General features: G+C 37.3%; 1 protein-coding gene across 1 annotated transcript; it reads right to left on the minus strand.

Annotated features, from left to right (window-relative positions):
- Nucleotides 1-356: 356 nt before the first annotated feature.
- Nucleotides 357-19,732, minus strand: LOC124539683 (coatomer subunit alpha). Its single transcript, XM_047117006.1, has 21 exons — nucleotides 19,371-19,732; nucleotides 19,063-19,179; nucleotides 18,323-18,559; nucleotides 17,960-18,097; nucleotides 17,546-17,709; nucleotides 16,689-16,826; nucleotides 16,392-16,475; nucleotides 15,481-15,673; nucleotides 13,752-13,904; nucleotides 12,588-12,808; nucleotides 11,860-11,997; nucleotides 11,285-11,388; nucleotides 9,869-10,035; nucleotides 8,663-8,860; nucleotides 8,008-8,189; nucleotides 6,965-7,100; nucleotides 6,379-6,478; nucleotides 5,698-5,830; nucleotides 3,530-3,705; nucleotides 1,637-1,852; nucleotides 357-890 (listed from the first exon to the last, which is right to left on the minus strand). Exons 1-21 carry the CDS (start codon nucleotides 19,596-19,598, stop codon nucleotides 427-429), a joined length of 3,687 nt encoding a protein of 1,228 aa, XP_046972962.1. The 5' UTR covers nucleotides 19,599-19,732; the 3' UTR covers nucleotides 357-426.
- Nucleotides 19,733-20,006: the final 274 nt, after the last annotated feature.

Raw genomic sequence — 20,006 nt, forward strand, 5'->3', positions numbered from 1 at the left:
CAAGGTTTACAACAAAGTGACTTCATCATAAGCCCGGCCAATCAAGAGCGTTTTGCGTCACGTGACAAACGTTTGAAAAAATGCATTTTATTTGTGGATTTTTGAATAAATTAAGTATTATTTTCAACTTTTGTTAGTAAATAACCATTTTTAAACCCATAATATGCACTGATTACAATAATTCCCAATTTATTTTTCGCATTGTCAAATAGCCTATTAAAAAGACTACATATATATGAATGGATTTTACATTGCTCACAGTTTGAGCTGCGAGCAATGTAAAATATACGGATATATTAATAGAAACATATTAATAGAAATCGAATACATATTTCATTAAAAAGAAACACCGTAGGCGATATAATAATATTAATTTTATTTAACATAAGTCTTATACAATATATTATTCAATAATACATATACAAATTATCTCTGGAACTGCAAGGGACAGATTCTTAGTCCCAATACATCTTTACCGATCTCCGCCACCCCGCACACGGGGCACAACTTCCCTTTGTGTTCTGGCATAAAGCTCGCGCCACACAGGGAGCATTTCTCTTCTGGCTTTCCTCTATATATGGGCTTGTAACTTATTCCGCAAATGTTGAAGGGGTTGTGTTCGTCATACAACAGTTGGTGTTCATCTGTTGGGGTTTTCTCGCAGGCTTGTAGGATCTTCCTCGCTTGTTGCGCCACCTCAGGCCTGGGCCCGAGTTCCAGCAGCCTCCTGGCGAATGACGCAGCCGTTCTGAAGTTTTTCAGTTTGAAGAACATGTTCAGAGCTGTCCTGAGGGTCAAGATTTGGTGGACAGGTTGCAACTTGCAGTGAGTGAAGTAGGCGGCCATTTCACATGTCCGCTTCTGTTCTTCAAGGGTATTTTTAGGCATTGCTGTTAACAAAAAATACATCAAATTTTTAACCTCTTTCTAGTCATTATTAAGAAACCAGTAGTGCACAATCACCTTAATTCATAGACAGGCGATACTCATTGTGTTTGTGACAATATATAATAATAATAATAATATTTATTTGCCAATAACAGTAATACAGAAGACAAATGACACATACAGAGTACTTAGAAAAATATTTAACAAGATAGTAGATTAATGACCCCATTCTAGGAAAATCCTGTGTTATGGGGAAATATATATATTCATATTATGAATCAAAATCAAAATAAACTTTATTCAAGTTGGCTTTTAAAAGCACTTTTGAATCGTCATTCAACAATTAAGTGAAGCTACCACCGGTTCGGAAAATAGATTCTACCGAGAAGAACCGGCAAGAAACTCAGTAGTTACTCTTTTTCAACATTTAAAATAATACAGTTTTGGATTTTCGTAACTGTAACCAAATATTTTTAGAAATATAAAAATCGTATTCGTAGCCGAAAACGAAAAAAAAAATAAAAAGTAGTTTTTTACTTAAAGACAGTTGTAGACTAATTGTTTTTTAAAAGGTTTTTTATAGGTGAAATTACCTAATTATAAACAACAGCCTACGATTCTACAAATAAAGTCATCTTGTAATATTTTGTAATTAAGTATTGGTGACAATGCATTGGAACATTATATTGAGGTATTAAGGCACATAATTGCTATCGAATATAAGTGCTAGAAGGTCTTGTATATATACCTTTCCTGGCTGTCTCCATCTGCAATCCCAGTAGGTAGTCCCTGCAGATGGCTAGTAACTGCATTGCTTCAGCCAGCTCTTGCTTTGTTTCCAGCTGTAGCAGCGGTACGAGTCGCACTAAGCGCTGCAATCGCTCGATCGCTTCCGTAAACTTGCCACTGGTTGTCAGCTGATAGCACTGCTGCAGTTGAGCTACCAAGTCATTCAGCTTCACAGCTATAAATTAAAATATATAGCATCAAATATATGACACAAAGAATATAATTTTCAGTATAAATATGTGGTCTCAATATCCAGTGTAAACTCGTTATAACGAAACTCAAGGGACTGAGCATTTTTCGTCGTTATAGAGAGTTATCGTTATATGGAGTGAACAAAAAAAACAACCAAATCGATCGAATCGAAATCTAAATAGATAAAATATGCTTATAAATTATTGTTTACACATATAGTCGGATAACTTTGTGAGACTTTTTTTATATGTGGTGGAATCGTCTTGATTAAACAACAAGAAAAAATTCTACCAACTCAGCGACAATTGGTGGTGTTTCGGTTTCCGTACACTCGATCATCTTATTCATCTTAATAAAAAAATACTGATTGTATTAACAGCGGAAAAGGTTAACTTAACTTTTTTAACTCTCTGCTTCGAAGATTAGATATCATTGGGTGAGCAGGATAATAAATAGTTACTGTCTAAAATTATGAACACATGTCTTCGTAATAGAGAATGGCTGTATCGCTATAAAGAGTGGGTCAATATGTGGGTTTTATCGTAAACCAACCAAGTCGTGCTTACTTCTACTTTATTTATTTATTTATTTATTTAAGATCCACCAGTGATATACTTTACAGAGAGTTTATCATTATAAAGCATAACGTTATAAAGAGTTTACACTTTATGTAGGTATATTGTCTTGCTCGACACATAAAAAAAAAATTAAAAGTATGTAACTTCATATAGGTGATAGTAGCAACACTTCTTACAATAACGTTTCAATTAGGAACGCAATATTAACTTTGCTCTCAAATTGGAGTATAAATATTTACCCAACCGCGCTTAAAAAGGTTTCACTATCAAATGAGTATTTATATTTCGACGGGTCCCAAGAACAAAATCTTATGAAAAAAAAATAAAAACAAAATCGACTTTATTGTTAATTATTAACCTGTATAACATTAACTACACTGTTTGATTTGATTGAATTACCTTTGATCAAAAAACCTTCGAAATTTAATAAACATAGTTTTACAAAACTTTAAGCCATCACTGTAAAGTAGGTATTTCGCAGATACGATTTTGTTCTTGGGTTACTCACTGACCCGTTTATTTGCTTTGGGTCATTTAAATAAAACTAATTATAACGGATGAATCGTGGTCACGGGTGGACTGACGAACACTGCAAAGTGCTCGAAACGTCGGGATGTTTAAAAAATAATTAATATACGCGATTCATCCGTTATAATTAGTTTTATTTAGGGGTTGTCCATTAATCACGTGATCTTTTTTTAGCATTTTTTAACCCCCTCCCCTATTGGTGATACGTAGTGAGGTTTAAGACCACCCCCCCTCCCCCTTCTCAACATCACGTGTATTTTTAGTACCTACAACGAATCTTAAAATTTTCTGAATATTATCTCAATTTAAATACAGGTATAAACTATAATCTTATTTTATTCTGAAATTAATCATACTTGTTTAAAAATCGCGCATTAGACGAAAAAATAAATACACGAGATATCTTACTACACCCCCCTCCGCCTTGTGTTATTTTCGTGATTTTTATCAAACCCCTCCCTCCCCTTTCAAGCCTCACGTGATTAATGGACGACCCCTTAAATGTGTAATAATCGCGCAAAATTTAAGACAACACTATGCACTGGGTCACTCACTGAGCACGGGTAGCAGGTCTTTGCCGCTGGCCTCCTTCCAGTTGCGGTGCAGGTGAGCGGTTAGCGGCGGCACCAGCGGCAGAGCGCCGAACTGAAGACGCGCACGCGCGAACATTCCCAGGAATGCGTCCGCGTACGGCGCGAACTGAACCACGCCCACTTGCTCATGCAACAGCCTGCGACCGACACGAAAAGAAGTAAAGTAACAGCCTGTAAATTTCCCACTGCTGGGCTAAAGGCCTCCTCTCCCTTTTTGAGGAGAGGGCATTGGAACATATTCCGCCACGATGTTCCAATGCGGGTTAGTGGAATACACGTGTGGCAGAATTTCTATGAAATTTGTCACATGCAGGTTTCCTCGCGATGTTTTCCTTCACCGCAAAGCACGAGATGAATTATAAAGACAAATTAAGCACATGAAACAGCGGTGCTTGCCTGGGTTTGAACCCGCAATCATCGGTTAAGATGCACGTGTTCTAACCACTGGGCCATCTCGGCTCTTTCATCTTAACCGACACAATTATTACACTTAATTTGATACTTATAGCAGCGCCAACATCTATGGGCGATGGTGGACACCACAAAAAAGATGGGACATCCTATCGGAACGAAAATGTCTTTGCTGCACATTGTGTAGAAAACAGAAACAGTGGACTAACTTACTCAAACTCAAATAAGTTTATTCAATATAGAAGCATTACACTTTCTTATTGATGGTCAATTGAAACACTACCACCGGTTCGGAAAGTAGATTCTACCGAGAAGAACCGGCAAGAAACTCAGTAGTTACTCTTTTTCAACATTTAAAAAAATACAGTCATGTTAGTTAATACAATTATTAAATTAATATATCCTGCCTGGAAGTCAACAGGTACTTCATTTACTTGGTAGGCACCACCCACTCATCAGTTATTCTACCGCCAATTAACAGTACTCAGTATTGTTGTGTTCCGGTTTGAAGGGTGAGCGAGCCAGTGTAACTACAGGCACAAGGGACATAACATCTTAGTTCCCAAGGTTGGTGGCGCATTGACGATGTAAGGAATAGTTAATATTTCGTCATTGTCTCGCGAACTGAACCACGCCCACTTGCTCGTGCAACAGCCTGCGACCGACACGCGTGACACTTGTATCGATAAACTATTTCACTTCATTTGACGACCTCCGTGGTCGAGTGGTGTGTATACCGGTTTTCAAGGGTACGCCACTCTGAGGTCCCGGGTTCGATTCCCGGCCGAGTCGATATAGATTACCATTAGTTTTCTATGTTGTCTTGGGTCTGGGTGTTTGTGGTACCTTCGTTACTTCTGATTTTCCATGACACAAGTGCTTTAGCTACTTACATTGGGATCAGAGTAATGTATGTGATGTTGTCTCATATTTATTTATTTATTATTTATTTACTTGGTAGGCACCACCCACTCATCAGTTATTCTACCGCCAAATAACAGTACTCAGTATTGTTGTGTTCCGGTCTGAAACGTGAGCGAGCCAGTGTAACTACAGGCACAGGGGATATAACATCTTAGTTCCCAAGGTTGGTGGCGCATTGACGATGTAAGGATTAGTTAATATTTCTTACATCGTCATTGTCTATGGGCGATGGTGACCACTTGCCATCAGGTGTCCCATATGCTCGTCCGCCAAACTATACTATAAAAAAAAATTAAAAAAAAATTGGATACTTATAACAGCGCCAATATCTATGTACGATGGTGGTCACCACAAAAAAGAGTGGCCATCCGATCGGAACGAAAATGTCTTTGCTACACATTGTGTAGGAAACAGAAACAGTGGAATAACTTAAACGACAAAAACTAAATTGTTTTTAAAAATGCCATATGGTTTAAAACAAAAACAATAAATAAGGTCAAATAATGTTATATAAAACCGTTCATAACAGAAAGAGAGAGAGGGAGGGAGAAAAAGAGAGAGTGAGAGAGGGGGGAGAGAAAGGAGAGAGAAGAGAGAGGGGGAAAAAGAAAAGAGATGGAGAGAGAGAGATAAATAGAGGGAGAGAGAGAGCAATAGAGAGAGAGGGGGTTATTCTTAGAGTAACGATTCGGGGGGTTATTCTTAGAGTGACGATTCCTGCGCAAAATAAAATTTTGCTCTAATCATGACTTTTGACGCGTGGTGTGAGATGGCAGGAAGGTATGATAGCACACCTGCAGGCGATCTCGAACTGCCCGGTGGCCACGTAGTCGTGCGCCGTGCGAAGCTTGGCGCCCAGCGCCGCGCCCTGCCCACGCGTGGGCGCCACGAAGTACTCCGCCGACTCCTCGCCGCCGTCGATGTCCGCTGCAAAAGCGCAAACATTACAATTACGTACGAACATATCTGAATATCTATACTAATATTATAAAGGCAAAATTAACCATGACCAATGAAAGACATAGTTCTTTATGCTTATCGGCTGACAACTAACTGCGGGCCATTCTACTAAATCGTAGCTGTTATAAACATTATTATTATTATCTATGGTATATGCAATACATTTTTTATGCAACGCGAAATAAGTATACAACCAATGATATTCTAACAGATATGTTACATACATACTAAACAACAGAAAAATGTGTTTATTTTAGTTTATTTTTACATTTCGTTAAAAGTAAAAAGGATAGCTTGATAAAAACAATAAGTAAAAGGGATAACTAGATGTTTTAATTACGCAAAACGTATTACTACGTAATTTTGATGTATTATAACGTATTACTGCGTAAAACGACTAAAGGGAAACGTCCCAATTAGGACGTTTTCTAGTCTTCACTTTTTGCGCGTTAATAAAATATCTGTTTACTACAACATCATTGTATACAACTATTTATGTATCAAATGTAACTAACGCTGAATTGGAGCCAACTCTTCGGGCAGCTCTAGATCCTCGTCCCCGACGTCCCAGCCGCCATCGTCACACGCATCCTCCATAACTTCTTCAGGCTCTTCCTATAAAATGGGATACCGATTATAATAAATATCCCGAATAAGACAACCGAGTTTACCCGAACACGTAAACCATGTACAGGTATAGTACGACACAACTTAGATGTCGCATCGGCAAAATTCGTAAAACCGATCACATCCGAATTAAGTACGCTATCCCAAATTATCAATATTTATTTCTCACGCGAATATAATCTTTGCACAAACGTAATAACTTGTAATATCATGTGACCTAATATATTCATCAATTTGACGCGTCGATTTACATGCACTTGCTTTCTCTGACGCGAATCCATAGCGACGAATGGCGCGATATAGAGCTATTCCTATTGGTCGTGTAAATCGGCAGTAATCGGTTTTATTTTCATTCCATTGCATTTTCCAATGCTACATCTGATTTGTGTCTTACTATACTTTACAAATCCGTTAAAAATAAAATTGTACCGTACTTGTAAACAAGTATGGTAGTGCCCCCCCCCCCCCCCCCACCGCGTCGCCCTGCAGCTCGTCGTCGTCCCCCCAAGCGCCGCCGGCCTCAAGCGGTTCGTCGGTGGCGGCGGCGGCCACTGCGCTCACGCCGGCCTCGCCCGCCGTACGCGCCGCTCCCGCCACTTCGAAGAAACTCCTGAAATATATGTAAAAAATTAATATAACATAACAAACATACAATACAAACCAACCAATAACTTACAGTAAACAAAAGAGATCATCTTTAAAAATTTTTTTTTTTTTATTGTATATTGGAGGACGAGCATATGGGCCACCTGATGGTAAGTGGTCACCATCACCCATAGACAATGACGCTGTAAGAAATATTAACTATTCCTTACATCGTCAGTGTGAGATGTTATGTCCCTTGTGCCTGTAGTTACACTGGCTCACTCACCCTTCAAACCGGAACACAACAGTACTGAGTACTGTTATTTGGCGGTAGAATAACTGATGAGTGGGTGGTGCCTACCCAGACGGGCTTGCACAAGGCCCTACCACCAAGTAAATCATAATTTGAAAATTAGTTCCTGTGTACTATACCAAGTAAATAATATAAATATAAGAAATTTATGATATCAAGTAACCAAGATGAAATCTTAAGTACACAATGTTACTACGTAGTACTGAGATGGGGGTACTAGGTAAAGTACTAAGTCATAAGTAAACAGTATCAATAGTACACAGTACACAGTAACAGCCCGTAAATTCCCACAGCTGGGCTAAAGGCCTCCTCTCCCTTTGAGGAAAAGGTTCGGAACATATTCCACCACGCTGTTCCAATGCGGGTTGGTGGAATACACATGCGGCAGAATTTCTACGAAATTTGTCACATGCAGGTTTCCTCACGATGTTTTCCTTCACCGCTGAGCACGAGATGAATTATAAAGACAAATTAAGCACATGAATCAGCGGTGCTTGCCTGGGTTTGAACCCGAAATCATCGGTTAAGATGCACGCGTTCTAACCACTGGGCCATCTCGACTCTCGACTAGTATCAATAGTAACTTAAGGCAAGGTCTAAAATTCGTGAGTGTACATACTTAGAAACAGCGAGTAAGGGCCAGTTGGGTTGAGCCTTCTGTACAGGTAGTGGTGGCATCAGGAACACTGCATCCGGGTTCGCTGCTGGAACCGGCAAGTTGGCTGCTTCTAGAGCTGCCTTTAGTTGCTCTGCTTCTTCAAACTGCTTGTGATTGATAGCAGTGAGGTAAGCTAGGGACAGCTGCAAGAAATTATTAATATTAGTTTTATTTTATATAACAAATAAAATAATTGATATGTTTGAACATGCCAATCAAAATATTTTTTAGTCTGTTTTGATACATGCGGTAATATTTTTTAAATATTTCATATACCCTCTTTAAATTAACTGACGAATGTACATTTCCTAGCACGGTTATATCCTACATTCCTAATTACATGAGTTCAGGATTCGAACTCCGTGGTTGAGTAGTGTGTACACCGGTTTTCATGGTTACGCCACTCCGAGGTCCCGGGTTCGATTCCCGATTTATGTAGAAAAGTTCATAAATTCTCTATCTTGTCTTTGGTCTGAGTCTTTGTGGTGCTGTTATTACTTCTGATTTTCCATAACACAAGTGCTTTAGTTACTCACTGGGATCAGAGTAATGTATGTGATGTTGTCCAATATATATTAAATAAATGAAGCTCTAGCAAATATAATCAAAGACTCACCTGCCCAGCGTTCTTCAATAGTCTGATCCTCTCAGTGACGTCACCCAGTAGTAAGGCACCTTGGAATTGCGAAGACACGTCCTTCCTTATCTCGGCAATTTTCATCATCTTTCGTAATTTGTCCAAGTTTCCGGTGATCAAGTACAGGAATGAGAGCTTATCGAAGTTCTTGGTACGTTGGTAACACATTTCTACAATCTGTTAAGGATACAAATGATTCAATTAATTTTGAATCTATATTTTTTTAAAGCAATACTAGATCATACTCATCTAAAGAGTTTAACTTTAAATTTATATATTGTTGTATAATAAGGATTTATTATTAAGTTATTTTAAATTTTAAGTAATATACTTTACTAAAATATTCTCTTATGAGCACTTTTGTATTTAAAAGTTAGATTAAACATAAAGATATAATTAATTGCTTCGAAATATAGATTCTATAAAAAACAACTATCAAGAAAGATACGTATACCTCTATGGTGAACAATTAAATTTCTCTTCATATAAATAAAATCCTTTATAAAAATCTTAAATTTATCAGCAATTTATGTAGGTATATAATTTTGTTCAAAATAATGGGTGATGTGTTAATATGTTTAATTATATGTATACATATGTTTAATTATATTATATATATTTATAGTTATCTCTGTATTTTGTACTATAATACTATTAATTTATACAATAAGTAAAGTTACTTAATATGACTGTACCCTCCCCATATATGTAAATATTATGATCCTCTGCCCAAAGGTTGCCTGGTACAGACCTCATGCAACTTTTGTATAGCAAAAATATAATTTCTTGTTTTAAGTTTGGGTGCAATCAAGAATAAATATATTTATTTATTAGTTTGGTTTGGTAGTGTGGTATAGTACGACACAACTTAGATGTCGCATCGGCAAAATTCGTAAAACCGATCACATCCGAATTGAGTACGCTATCCCAAATTATCAATATTTATTTCTCATGCGAATATGATCTTTGCACAAACGTAATAACTTGTAATATCATATGACCTAATATATTCGTCAATTTGACGCGTACACTTGCTTTCTCTGACGCGTGAATATATAGCGACGAATAGCGTCGATTGGCGCGATAGGGAGCTATTTCTATTGGTCGTGTAAATCGGCAGTAATCGGTTTTATTTTCATTCCATTGCATTTTCCGATGCTACATCTAATTTGTGTCGTACTGTACCTGGTGGTTTCCGGTGGTGAGCGCTGCCTGCGCTAACTGGTCCCAGGCGTCGGGCTCGTCCAGGCTCTTGGCGGCCTCCAGGGCCACGTCGATGTTCCCGCACTGCAGCGCCAGCGACAGCCGCGTACGCGCATCCTTCACGAAGTGCAGCGCCACTTCCGGGTAGCCTGATGGGGGGGGGGGGGACCGTTTACAGCATTCATATAATATAATAGTAACACAACAGTCTGTTCATATTGGGCTAAGGCCTCCTCTCCCTTTGAGGAGAAAGAAGGAGGAAGTTAGGAGCACATTCCACCAAGGCGACAATTGGGGGGGGGCGGTACCGTTTATAGCATTCATATAATCTAATAGTAACAGCCTGTTATTCTTGGGCTAAGGCCTCCTCTCCCTTTGAGAAAGGAGGAGGAAGTTAGGAGCACATTCCACCAAGGCGACAATTGGGGGGGGGGCGGTACCGTTTAATTTTTTTTATTTTTTATTTCATTTTATAAGGATCTCCAACGTTAGTACACAAAAAACTTACACTAATACATTCACAAAACTTAACCTATACCTATACACTCACAATTATAGGAGAACACAACATGCTTCGTATTTTATAAAAATATCTTAAGACTAGACAGACATTATATTACAGATATTGAAGTCATTTTTTAATAGTAATACTTATAAAAATAAAACTTAAGGATAAACACAGATTTTACAGTTTACAGCATTAATATAACATAATAGTAACAGCCTGCTCATATTATGCTAAAGCCTCCTCTCCCTTTGAGGAGAAAGGAGGAGGAAGTCAGGAGCATATTCCACCAAGGCGACAATACGGATTGGTGTATTCTCATGTGACAGAATTTCGTCGAAATAAGCGAGTCATATATTATCCGTAACATTTGCAGAGTGTACGGATAGTGCGATCATTTCAGTTACACAAATTAATTAATAAAATAACTTCGTCGGTATAAAATTTTTAGAAAGACCTTTAAAATGCCAGCCGTTTATGTCAAAGCTTTTTTGAATTAATAAAACTTATAATACATAAAGCCTAGGAAAATAATAAGGTATAAAGTGATATCAGCACGAGATGGCCCAGCGGTTAGAACGCGTGCAACTTAACCGATGATTGCGGGTTCAAACCCAGGCAAGCACCGCTTATTCATGTGCTTAATTTGTCTTTATAATTCATCTCGTGCTCAGCGGTGAAGGAAAACATCGTGACGAAACCTGCATGTGACAAATTTCATAGAAATTCTGCCATATGTGTATTCTACCAACCCGCATTGGAACAGCGTGGTAGAATATGTTCCAAACCTTCTCCTCGAAGGGAGAGGAGGCCTAAAGGCCATAACCTGGGCTAAAGCCCAGCAGTGGGAATTTACAGGCTGCTGTTGTTGTAAGTGATATGTAAGACTATACCTTTCTCTTGCAGATAGGCGATGATGCTCTGCCCCACGAGCTTGGCGGTGCGCACCATGTGTAGCACCTGGTCGTACTGACGCGTCACCAGCGCCAGCTTGAACCTGGCCGACACACATTGCATTAAATTTTCATGTTCAATCAACTCCAGGACCATCCAAATTACTCAGAGGTAGAGCTTTGTGTATGCTCTGGGTAAGTAAATTAATCATAAATTTTACAGCCAAGACGCAATATGTTCTATTGCTGTGTTTTGGTTTAAAGGATGTGAGAATCAGTGTAACTACAAGCACAAGGGACATAACAACTTAGTTCGCAAGGTGATGCATTGAAGTATGTACGGAACTATTAAAATTACTTTCATCCCTAATCTCTCTGACTACGGGCAATGGTCATCAGTTGGCCCTTTTGGACATCCCCCTCCAATATTAGTAATTAGTAACGAACAAACTTCAGAAAAATGTTTATTAATAAATGTCAAATATATCAGAAGAAATCAGTGTAATCGGCACTGAAAATCATATCGGTTTTATAACCTATCTTATATCGGTTTTAAAATATTAGTAAAGTTGTACCTGTACTCTGTAGGGTCGATATTGAGCACCTTGGGTCTCGCCTCGCGGTCCAGGCACACGACCCTGGCGCCGGTCTCGTTGGCGATCACCTTCACTGCGTACACGGGAACGTCCAGCGTGCGGATGATACCGTAGTCGCTGCAAAAAGGTTTAATATAATATATACAAAAAAAGGGTAATCCCCGCGGCTTTACTTACGATCTAGGTTGTTGCTTTTCATGTATTAGGCAAAAAGTAGCTAAACTGAAAACTGCTTTACTAAGATTAAAACTTGTAGCCAGATTCAACCAATTAACTCTTTGGAGTCTGCAAACATCTACACAATTATACGAATATTAATATAAATATTCATTAGACAAAGACAAAATAGTGGAGTAACATTTTCTCGTCTGTTTGTAAAATAAAAAAATATTATTTGAATTAATTTTTTGTTTGTTAGCAATTGGTGGTTTTAATGTTAACAAAAAAAAAATTGAAAATGTCTAAACTAAAAGTAGAAATATTTTTGGTTACTTGCATATTTGATTTCCAAAACTTTCAGTAATTACCTAATATTAATAACTAATAATACAATTATTCTACAATATTTTTTTTTTAAGTTAAATTTCATCTCTTTTTTTATTATTCTTGTCCTTTTTGCATAATTTAATTTTGTTATTATTTTTTGTTAGGTGGATTTTACTTCAGAACGCTATTAAAAAACAATAAATGATATTGAAACCACTTACCCATCTTTACAGCAATACTTGATATGGTTAGCCGTCGTATAAATGAATACTGGTTGAGGTGTGGAGTCGTCGAAGGCCCCCGACTTCACTCGGGCCCCCTCCGTGATCGAACAGAGCTGCTCGAGTTTCTTCGTGCATATCGTGACTGTGTGCTTGCCGAGAAGCGCCACGAGAGACATGTCCGCGTTCCAGATAGCGTAGCGACATTTGGACACTTTCACCTGATGTAAGATACAAATCATACATTACATATACATATTACATAGTATATAACAAAGTCGCTTATCGCTGTCTGTCCCTATATATGATTAAATCTTTAAAATTACACGACAGATTTCGATGAAGTTCGTTTTAATAGTCAGATTGATTCGAGAGGATTATTTTTGTATATAACACATGGACAATATTGTAAAGAAACACTGATAATTTTATAAGTTTCTAATGTGATACTGTAACATCATTGTAGTATATTTATTATTATTAGTATTTTACCCATGTGAAGCCACGGCAGGTCGCTAGTTACATACTATATGATAGCCGGAAGTGAATACACTTAACATAAACATACTGTGTGAGAGACAGAGCAACTACAAGGGACATGAGATCTCAGTTCTCAAGTTGGATGGAAGGAGTGGCTAATTAATTTTCATTTACAGCATATAAATATGGGCCAATACCAATATCTAATTATTGTTATGAAATGATTAAAATTTGTTACGGCACCAATATCTATGGGTAGGGATGACCACTTACCGTCCATGCCATTGTCATGCCATGACCATTTGCCAATTTACCTGTTTATATTACAAAAAATATATAAACACCATTATACTAATAATAGTCGCCCGCGACTTCGCTCACTTTGTAGGATTTTGTTTGACATGTGTCAGGCAAAAAAAAAGTGGTCCTTCTTTGAAGTTCAAGTTTGCTTCGTACCATATTTCAGCATGTTTTGTTCATGAAAGTTTGGTCGTGAAAGAGCGACATACAGACAAAGATAGTTTTGCAATATTCAAATAGATAACTTTACATCTTTTCCCAATTCCAATTTCCAATCTCATCGTATTGGGTTTACCGTTCCCATTGGAGAGTGGAACTATGTTTGGGCCCCCACTCCCTTGATAACTCAAGGGAGTGGGGGCCTCGTGTCCCTAAGGTACTCACGCTAGCCACGGTGCGCTTCTGCTGCACGTCCAGCAGCTGCACGGTTTCCGGTTCGCGCAGCAGCAGCATGCCGGTGCCGGCGTACATGATCTCCTCGCACGTCGGCGTCGCTATCTTCTTCGACACCTCATTCTTCAGATTCTTTATCACGAGCTGCGAGCAAACGAATTACAGTTATATATATCACGACACAAATTAGATGTAGCATCGGCTAAATTCGTAAAAACGATCACATCCGAATTGAGTACGCTATCCCAAATTATCAGTATTTATTTCTCATGTGAATATGATCTTTACACAAACGTAATAACTTGTAATATCATATGACCTAATATATTCGTCAATTTGACGCGTCGATTTACATGCACTTGCTTTCTCTGACGCGTGAATCTATAGCGACGAATAGCGTCGAATGGCGCGATAGGGAGCTATTTCTATTGGTTGTGTAAATCGACAGTAATCGGTTTCATTTTCATTCCATTGCATTTTCCGATGTTACATCTAATTTGTGTCGTACTATATTGTTTTAGATTTACTTTCAAACTGTGGAATTAGTGACGAGTTTTTGATAAGATACGGTAGATGACTTATAATTCGAAATTATAACAATCGCTGAATCTTTATCTACTCCTCTTATACCGAAAAATATTCTCAACTACTATTTTTGGCGTCGCTCATGCCCTTCATTCAGTGGCGGATTTACAAAACTGCCGCTTTTGCCGTCCCTACTTTTTCTTTTGCAACATTTATGATTTGTGTTCTATCGTCCTCATTACATCGGTTTTTTCACGTTATCAGTCTGATTACAAACTAGGTGATATTTCTGTCAGTTACTCATTTATTTTTCCAACCCGCTATGTAGTGACGAGTATGCGGATTACGGACGGAATGGGTATACATATAATTATAAGTTGTTTTTTTTTTTCAAATTTCTGTAAGATAATAACAAATTTGGGCTAAATCTGCCGCCCTAGGCTCCAGCCTACTTAGCCTATTCGTAAATCCGCTACTGCTTTCATTTGAAGTAATAGGCTATTCGACTGGTTTTTTAAATCCATTTTATATTATTTAGTAGAGGTTAAGGAACCCAGTAAAAGTTGATTTTTTTATTTTTAGTACATATTTGCCGAAAAATATCATATTTACAATTCCATATTTAAATAACGCGCGAAAACGCTACATGGACAATATGGCGCTGCTATGGGGTCGGTGACGTCACTTTGCTGTATTATAATCTGTGGTATATATAGCAGAAAAGCATGGTTTACAAGAAAGTGACTTCATCATAAGCCCGGCCAATCAGAAGCGTTTTGTGTCACGTGACAAACGTTTGAAAAAATGCACTTTTATTTATTGATTTTTGAATGAATTAAGTATTATTTTCAAGTTTCGTTTGTAAATAACCATTTTCAAATTCATAATATACACTGATTACAGTAAATCGCATTGTTTGAAATTGTTTGACGACCTCCATGGTCGAGTGGTGTGTACACCGGTTTTCATGGGTACGCCACTCTGAGGTCCCGGGTTCGATTCCCGGCCGAGTCGATGTAGATTATCATTAGTTTTCTACGTTGTCTTGGGTCTGGGTGTTTGTGGTACCGTCGTTACTTCTGATTTCCATAACACAAGTGCTTCAGCTACTTACATTGGTATTAGAGTAATGTATGTGATGTTGTCTCATATTTATTTATTTATTTATTTATTGTCAAATAGGTGGGGTGCGCACCTGGTTGTTCCGCTCGAGCGCGGCGAAGCGGTTGCGCGCGACCCAGACCGCGGAGGCGGCGTGCCCGCGCAGCGGCTCGGGCGGCGCGGCGGGCTCGGCTCCGTCGCGCGGCGCGGCGTACAGCTCGTACGAGCTGCTGTCGCCCGCGCGCCACGACACCAGCACGCACCACTCCGCGTGGTTCAGAGACATGCTGCACGGGAATAAGGGGATATTCAGACAAAACTCTTTTACAGTACAGTACAGTACCAGCCTGCAAATTTCTTACTGATGGGCTAAGGCCTCCTCTCCCATTAATTTGGGTTTGGAACATATTCCACCACTGATTGTTACGTAAAATAAAATTATATTTTAAGTAAAGAGTACAAATGTAACAACACTACAAACTCTTAAGCCTACTGTATAAACTTATGTAGGTATAACATAACAACAACAACAACAGCTTATAAATTTCTCACTACTGAGCTAAGGTCTCCTCTCCCTTTGTGGAGAAGATTTTGAAATATATTCCACCACGCTGTTCCAATGCGGGTTGGTGGAATACACATGTGGCAGAATTTCTATGAAATTAGACACATGCATATTTCCTCGCGATGTTTTCCTTCACCGTCGAGCACGAGATGAATTATAAACACAACTTAAATACATATATAAATATTGTGGTGCTTGTCTTGTGGGTTTTAACCCAAAATCATCGGTTAAGATGCACGCGTTCTAACCACTGGACCATCTCAGCTCAAAACCCTTTTAAAGAGATGGTATTATCGCCTTAGAGGAATAATTCAGTTTATTGAACTGAATTATTCCTCTAAGGTGTTGTGTGAAAATGGTTTTATAATCAATTAAAAAGTTTGACCCGCACAAGCTAACAGATGAAGCTAATTAAAATTTATAAAAATGATTATTAATACCTGTATGGTTGGTGCCGCCCGCCGCCTTTGATTTGCATCACTGGTGCATCTCTGTTCGTAGACATGTCTAACTTGCGCAGTTGTCTAAAAACAAACAAGAATATTGAGTCCTCACATTGGTCATTGATATTATAGTGCACAAGTGCATTTTATAACCTTATATAACCAAAATGAACTTGAACATATCAGAAGAAAGTATAATAGTATTCGAACCTAGAACTATACAATCTACAGCCGTACAATCTAGCAATTGAACCAATGAGGCAGAAAGAATAAAATTGCCAAAAGTCTTCATACCTGTCCTTTATATAGAATAGCATATTATTATGTAACGCATATGCTGGTCGCTCACGTTGCAGCTTGAACAGGATCATACCAGCGTCGTGACCGGCGGCGAACAAGTTCAGGGTTGGATGAGAAGACAGCACCCAGTAACTGAAATAAAAAAGTTTACGTTAACTTATGTATTGCTTCTCCACTTTCTTACACTCAATTATGACAAAATTACTTATAATTTGTGGTCTATGAGAGCGCTTATCAAAAATCAGTAATCTAAATAACTTATACAGAAAAGAAAAGAATGTTCTTCCACAAAACTGTCTCAATTATAGATGAAATATACCTGATTTTAAGTGTGTTGATAGTTAACCCTTTCTATCACAATGAATAGATAGATTAATTTGTAATACATATTTTGCAAATCCTACTTCGGAGTTAGGAAAAATGATGTTTAATATTAAAATAAAATATGCAAAATGTGAGATAAGATGGTCACCCAAGTGCTCTTAAAATGAGTCAGAGGAAAAAATAATTTAAAAAAAGAATATGCAACATTAATAAATATAATAAATTAAATCTATAGCTTTTACATTGTAATGAATATAACTATTATTAAGGGTGTGAGCTACCATATATATAAAGCAGGATAATTGTATTTTTCGAACTTCATTCTAATCAGACCGGCTGTTTTTGCCTGATTGAGAAAAGAATATACAAACATTCACTTCATAAATAATAAACATTATAAATAATCTAAAATACTATCGCAAAGCAAGATTGAACCATTTTACATTTAAATGTACAAACAACTATTCATTCTATTCAGCATTTGTAAAACCTATTGAATCGTCTTAATGATTACGATTGATTCTCACCGCTCATGTTCTCTTCGGAATGTGTGCAAGCAGGTGCGTTTAGTCATGTCCCAGACTCTGATGGATTTGTCCTCGCTGTTAGACAGGATGAGTTCGTGACGCGCGTGGAATAGCGCACAAGATACGTTGTTGTAGTGACCACGACATGTGTCCACTTCCCATGCCTGAGATAAGAGAATAAAACAAATATCTTTATATGTTAAATAATAAAATATGAATTACATTGTGAGATGCAATTCTGACAATGATATAATTTAATAATTTCTGTTGATATGCCCATAGGTCATAGTGAAGTAATATACCATAATTTATACGTGGGCTCTACAGCTATATAAATTAATACAAATTACAAAATTGAAATTTTTTATTGTGAAACACTACATCATTTGATATTAAATATTTGAAAATGCTTACCTTAGCATCATTCATACGCCAAAGCTTTACTTGACGGTCATCAGCGGCAGAAACAATCAGTGGTAATGTGGGGTGGAAGGAAGCCCAATTTACACCACGGTCATGACCTTCCAAAACATGTTTGACAACAGCATCCGCCTGTAAATAAAATGGAAATTCTTTGCATTTATCAGCTATTTGTCTAAATACCACAAATTTTGGATGCAATGTATTCTACATAATAAATAATTACTTGCAATAAACAGCCATAACCCAAACAAAACTAAATCTACATCATGCATACAATTAAAGATTAATACTACACTATGCAAAAATTATAGAATAAGCAAAAATAAATAAAAACGCATGCCTAATTACCATTACCTGTCCGAACAAGTCTGTCGCTTGTGGGTTCCTCAAGTGTTCGGCTAAACCAGAGGGTCCAGGGGCAACACTCTTCTTCCTCAACCCTGAGAAGTCCCAAACCCTAACTGATTGGTCCAAAGACGCAGATACAAGTAGGTCTTCTGTCGGGTGGAACTGAGCACACATCACATAGTGATTGTGGCCTGTTAGCACACTGATGCACTGTCTCGATTGCCAGTTCCATATTCTTATTGTCTGTTTAAAGAAAAAAAAAACAATATAGCAAGGAGGAGTGATTTGTTTTTTATTTTAAATAATACAACAAAAAGGGTTTCTAAGATAATTAAAAACATTTATGTATATATTTGGAAATAGAACAGTAGTACTTATATTAATATTATTCATAGTTTTTTTTTTTTTTATAAGAGTCAGGCAGGTACCATTGTCCCTTAGATCACTAATATAGTAAAATCATCACCGAAAAGCTTTGAAACTATGATGTCATGTCCCTTGTGCCTATCTCATTCACCCTTTACACTGGAATACAACAATACTATACAAGTATTGCTATTTAGCAGTAGAATGTGTAATGAGTGGCAAAAACTTCCATCACAAAGTACAAAGTACTTGAAATTGTTATTAAAAATGAGTAAAACAATATTACTATGTCCTATCTACAGCTATTGCAGTTTTACTGTTGAATGATGAATGAATGAATACCTTTTTCCTTTTTATAATTAAAATAAATAATTATTCACCTGATCATCAGATGCACTTAAGATCCAAGGATACTCATGGTGGAAGGATGTTGTTCGGATGTAGTCCAAATGTCCAAGCAATGTAAAAAGACATCTTCTTTGCTTATAATTCCAAACCTGAAATGAAACATATTGTTATTACTACTGAAATAATTTTAACTTTTGAGTGTTTTATAATATTATCCAATAATTTAATAGATGTTTGACTTATAAACGATCTGGTTTGAACAATATTATAAACCACTGCAAGATAAAACAAGCAATGAAAATCATGATAAGGAATTAGGTTGATTCCAGACTTTGCCTACCTTTATCTTATAATCATCTCCACCAGAAACGAACAATGGCTGTTGTATGTGGAAACATATACCACGTACTGGACCGTCGTGTTCATCAAACTTCTCCAATAATGTACACATACGATAATCCCACAGCTGAATCACCCCATTGTGGAGACTCGCTAAAACCCATGGTCTCTTCGCGTGAAACGATATACCCTTCACTCTCGCTGACTTCGTTTCAAATTTCGTCAGCATTTCTAACGATTTTTCACTTTAATTATTTGTATTACCACTATAATTCTATATTAAACGAAACTAAACGCAAAGAGCCAAAGAACATCGACATTTCAAATGTCAAACCGGCTGACGTGACACGTCTAAGCTAGTGATGTTGTCGAAGCAGACTTAAAACATCATTTATAAAAAGCGGATTGTTGCATAGCATCATTTTCAACGAATAAAATAACTGTTTTTAAAACTAATTTACAGTTTTGTAGAAAGAAATTTTAACAGTTCAATCAAAACTGAACAATTTTAATTCGTAATAATGCATTAATGAACAGAGATTTAAATATAATGCATGATAATAGGATAAAAATTGCTAAAACACAATATTTACTTCTTATTTGTATTTTTAATCATTATGTTAAATTAAGTTTTATG

The sequence above is a fragment of the Vanessa cardui genome, chromosome 23 (genome assembly GCF_905220365.1).
Source record: "Vanessa cardui chromosome 23, ilVanCard2.1, whole genome shotgun sequence".
In the NCBI taxonomy this organism is placed as follows: Eukaryota; Metazoa; Arthropoda; class Insecta; order Lepidoptera; family Nymphalidae; genus Vanessa; species Vanessa cardui.

Bases quoted from the DNA above. Each gene is read 5' to 3' on its own strand.
- LOC124539683 (XM_047117006.1), bottom strand. From the start codon at position 19,598: ATGCTGACGAAATTTGAAACGAAGTCAGCGAGAGTGAAGGGTATATCG. The intron at 11,998-12,587 runs GTAAGTGGTTTC...ACCTTTTTGCAG, and splicing joins AAGTATTGCTGTAAAGATGG to CGACTACGGTATCATCCGCA. The intron at 891-1,636 runs GTATATATACAA...TTTTGTTAACAG, and splicing joins GATGGAGACAGCCAGGAAAG to CAATGCCTAAAAATACCCTT.